We start from the raw sequence: 3096 nt of genomic DNA on the forward strand, positions 1-3096 counted from the left end.
AAGACGATGGCTCAGGCTGCCCAGAATCGATGCTGATGGCCGGTCTCGGGTCGAAGCGGCCGCTGTCCTGCTGGGTCGAGGCGCCCGGCGCGCCCGCGTGCGAGCGCGAGTGGGTCTACCGGGCCCACGCGCTCCGCGGGGCGCGGCGCGTGCGCGACGCCGACGCCTGCTTCGACGACCACTGCTCCGTCTGCATCGAGGGCGGCGCCCTGATCTGCTGCGTGAGCTGCCCGCGCGCCTTCCACGTCGCGTGCCTCGAGCGCCACGTCGGCGCGGCCTTCTGCCCGGGCGCGCCCGCGCGCGTCGCGGACCTCGGCGACCGCCCGGCGAAGAAGCGGAGGCGCGCGCACGCGGCCGCGGCGCGCGCCGTCGTCGCCGCGCCCGCGGCGGGCGACGACGGCGACGACGCCTGGCACTGCCCCGCGTGCCTGGCGAGCCACGCGGAGACGTGCGTCGTCTGCGGCGAGGCGGGCGACGGCCTGTGTGGAATTCAACCACTGGTTTGGGTGGTCCTGACCAAACTTGAGAATTCTCTAGCTCGGTCAAATCGAAGTCGATTCGGCTGATTTTTGGACGAATCGATTGCTCTCGTCGAGTTCTCGAAGCACAGCAGAAAGCCTTGCGTCGAAACCGTCGCATACGCTCACATTGAAGTCGGGTTGAAGATTTGAATTCCACACAGGCGACGGCGAGACGCGGCTGCTGTGCTGCGACCGGTGCCCGCGCGCGTTCCACGCGAGGTGTGCGGGCGTCGGCGCGCCGGGCGCCGCCCTCGTCGCCGCGGGCGGCCGCTGGCGCTGCGCGGCCTGCGCGGACCCGCCCGCCGGGACCGCGGACGTCGACGAGGCCGCGACGCTCGCGGCGATCGAAAACCTCTGCGCGAAGCTGCCCCGGACGCACTTCGCGTCGCTCTTCGGCAGCCGCCTGGCCCACGTGCGGTCCATGGCAGCGCGGCTGCCGCCGGCCGCGGCGCCGCGCACGGCCGCGGCGCTCGAGGCGGCCCACGGCGCCGAAGGCGTGGCGTCGCGGCTCCACTTCGCACTCCACTTAGACGACGACGCGCCGCGCCACGCGCCGCGGCGGCTCGCGAAGGCGCCGGCGCTCGCGGCGACGCCCGCGGCGCGCGTCTTCGCCGAGGGCCTGGCGACCGTGCCCGGCGCGCTGCCCGCGGCGGCCGTCGACGCCGCGCGGGGTCGGTGCCTCCGCTACTACGACGACGTCGTCCGCACCGTCGCGCAGCTCGAGCTCGGCGAAGCGCTGGAGCAGGGCGGCTTCGCGACGTTCAAGCCGCGCCAGGCCGGCCGCTTCGACATGGTCGTGCCGGACTTGCTGGAGGACGTCGGCGGCGGGCCCTGGCGGCCCGTCGTCGAGGCCGTCTTGGGGTCCGACGCGCGGCTCTGCCACGCGGGCGTCATCTTGGCGCTGCCGGGCGCGGCGGGCCAGCCCTGGCACAGCGACGGCGACCACGTCCACGACGAGTTCCACCTGCCGCCCCACGCGCTGAACGTCTTCCTGCCGCTCGTCGACTGCGGCGTCCGCAACGGCGCCACGGAGTTCGCGCCGCGGACGCACCTCGACTGGCGCGCGGACGCGCGGCCCGTCGTCGTCGAGGCGGCCGCCGGCGACGCGATCGTCTTCGACTGGCGCCTCAAGCACCGCGGGCTGCCGCACCGGGGCACCGAGCCGCGGCCCCTCGTCTACCTCACGTACGCGGCGCCGTGGTTCGTCGACGACTACAACTTCTCCCGGGACCGCTTCGCGGACCTGCCGCCCCTCGTGCCCGCGTCGACGCGCGGGGACCGCGCGAAGCGGCGGGGCGAGGCACCGCCGTCGTAGGGCGCCTTACGTCTACAGCATGGCGGTCGCACAGAGAGCTGCGGCGAAGGACCGCCGTCGTAGGGCGCCTTAAGTCTACAGCTTGGCGCGGTCGCGCGAAGCGCCGGGGCTCCGCGTCCGCAGGTCACTTCGTCAGGGTCGCGGGGTTCTCGACGGCGGCCGCGAAGTCCTTGAGGAAGACGGCGGCGTCGGCGCCGGAGATGATGCGGTGGTCGCAGGTCACGGTGACGGTCATCTGCTTCTCGATGCCGACGCCGAGGAGGGACCCGGGCATGGGCACGACGACGTTCTTCGACGACGAGATGGCGAGGATCGCGCCCTGGCCCGGCGGGAGGATGGCGTCGAACTGGGCGACGTCGAACATGCCGAGGTTCGAGATGGTGAACGTGCCCGTCGTGTACTCCTCCGGCTTGAGCGAGCCGGACTTCGCTTTGCCGACGAGCGACTTCCACTCCGCGGACAGGTCCGCGAGCGACAGCTGGTCCGCGTTCCGCAGCGTCGGCGTGATGAGCCCGCCGTCCAAGGCGACGGCCATGGCGACGTTGACGTCGCCGTTGTACGAAAACGCGCCCGGCTCGTACTTCGCGTTCATCAGCGGCGTCTTCACCAACGCCCCCGCGACGGCCTTGGCGAGGAGCGCGGACACGGTGACGCCGTCGGGCTTGAGCTTCTGGTAGAGCGCGTCGAAGGCGTCCGTGCGCACCGTCTTGGACACGCGGAAGACGGGGACGGCGAGCGTCGCCTCCATGTTCTTCGCGATGGCCTTCTGCATGCCCGTCATGTCGACGACGCCGGCCGGCGGCGGCGCGGGGCCGCCCGCGGGCACGAGCTTGGGCTTCGCGGGCTCCGCGATGCCCAACGCCTTCTTGACGTCGTCCTCGGTGACGCGGCCGAAGCGGCCCGTGCCGGCCACGCCCGCGAGGTCCAGGTTCTTCGACTTGGCGAGCTTCGCGGCCTTGGGCGTCGCCGTCGTCGCGCCGGGCGTCGGCGTCCAGGACGGTTTCGCGGGCGCCGCGCCGCCGGCGGCCGCCGCGACGTCGCGCGCGACGACGCGGCCGCCCGGGCCCGTGCCGGCGACGGCGGCGACGTCGACGCCCGCGCCCGCGGCGACCTTCTTCGCGTAGCCCGACGCGGCGACGCGGTCGCCCGCGGGGGCCTTGGCGGCCGCGGCGGGCGCCGCGGCGGGCGCGGCGGCCGCGGGCGCGGCCGCGGCCGCCGCGGGCGCGGCCGCGGCCGCGGGCGCGCCGTAGGCGGCGACCT

The 3096-nt window shown here is 74.4% G+C and overlaps 2 protein-coding genes across 2 annotated transcripts in view; one reads left to right on the top strand and one right to left on the bottom strand.

Moving 5' to 3' along the window:
- AURANDRAFT_62352 (hypothetical protein) overlaps nucleotides 1-566 on the top strand; it is a gene marked incomplete at both ends in the record, with an annotated part of 1200 nt that extends 634 nt beyond the window's left edge. The window contains one exon of the mRNA XM_009036171.1: nucleotides 81-566. Within this exon, the coding sequence (XP_009034419.1) occupies nucleotides 81-566 (486 nt within the window). The remainder of the gene's footprint in view (nucleotides 1-80) is intronic.
- A 1394-nt stretch (nucleotides 567-1960) lies between these two features.
- The window catches only part of DLA1 (hypothetical protein), a gene marked incomplete at both ends in the record, with an annotated part of 2003 nt that continues 867 nt past the window's right edge, over nucleotides 1961-3096 (bottom strand). Inside the window, 2 exons of the mRNA XM_009036250.1 lie at nucleotides 1961-2791; nucleotides 2873-3094. Of these exons, the coding sequence (XP_009034498.1) occupies nucleotides 1961-2791; nucleotides 2873-3094 (1053 nt within the window). The remainder of the gene's footprint in view (nucleotides 2792-2872; nucleotides 3095-3096) is intronic.

Source organism: Aureococcus anophagefferens (genome assembly GCF_000186865.1).
Source record: "Aureococcus anophagefferens unplaced genomic scaffold AURANscaffold_4, whole genome shotgun sequence".
Classification (NCBI taxonomy): domain Eukaryota; class Pelagophyceae; order Pelagomonadales; family Pelagomonadaceae; genus Aureococcus; species Aureococcus anophagefferens.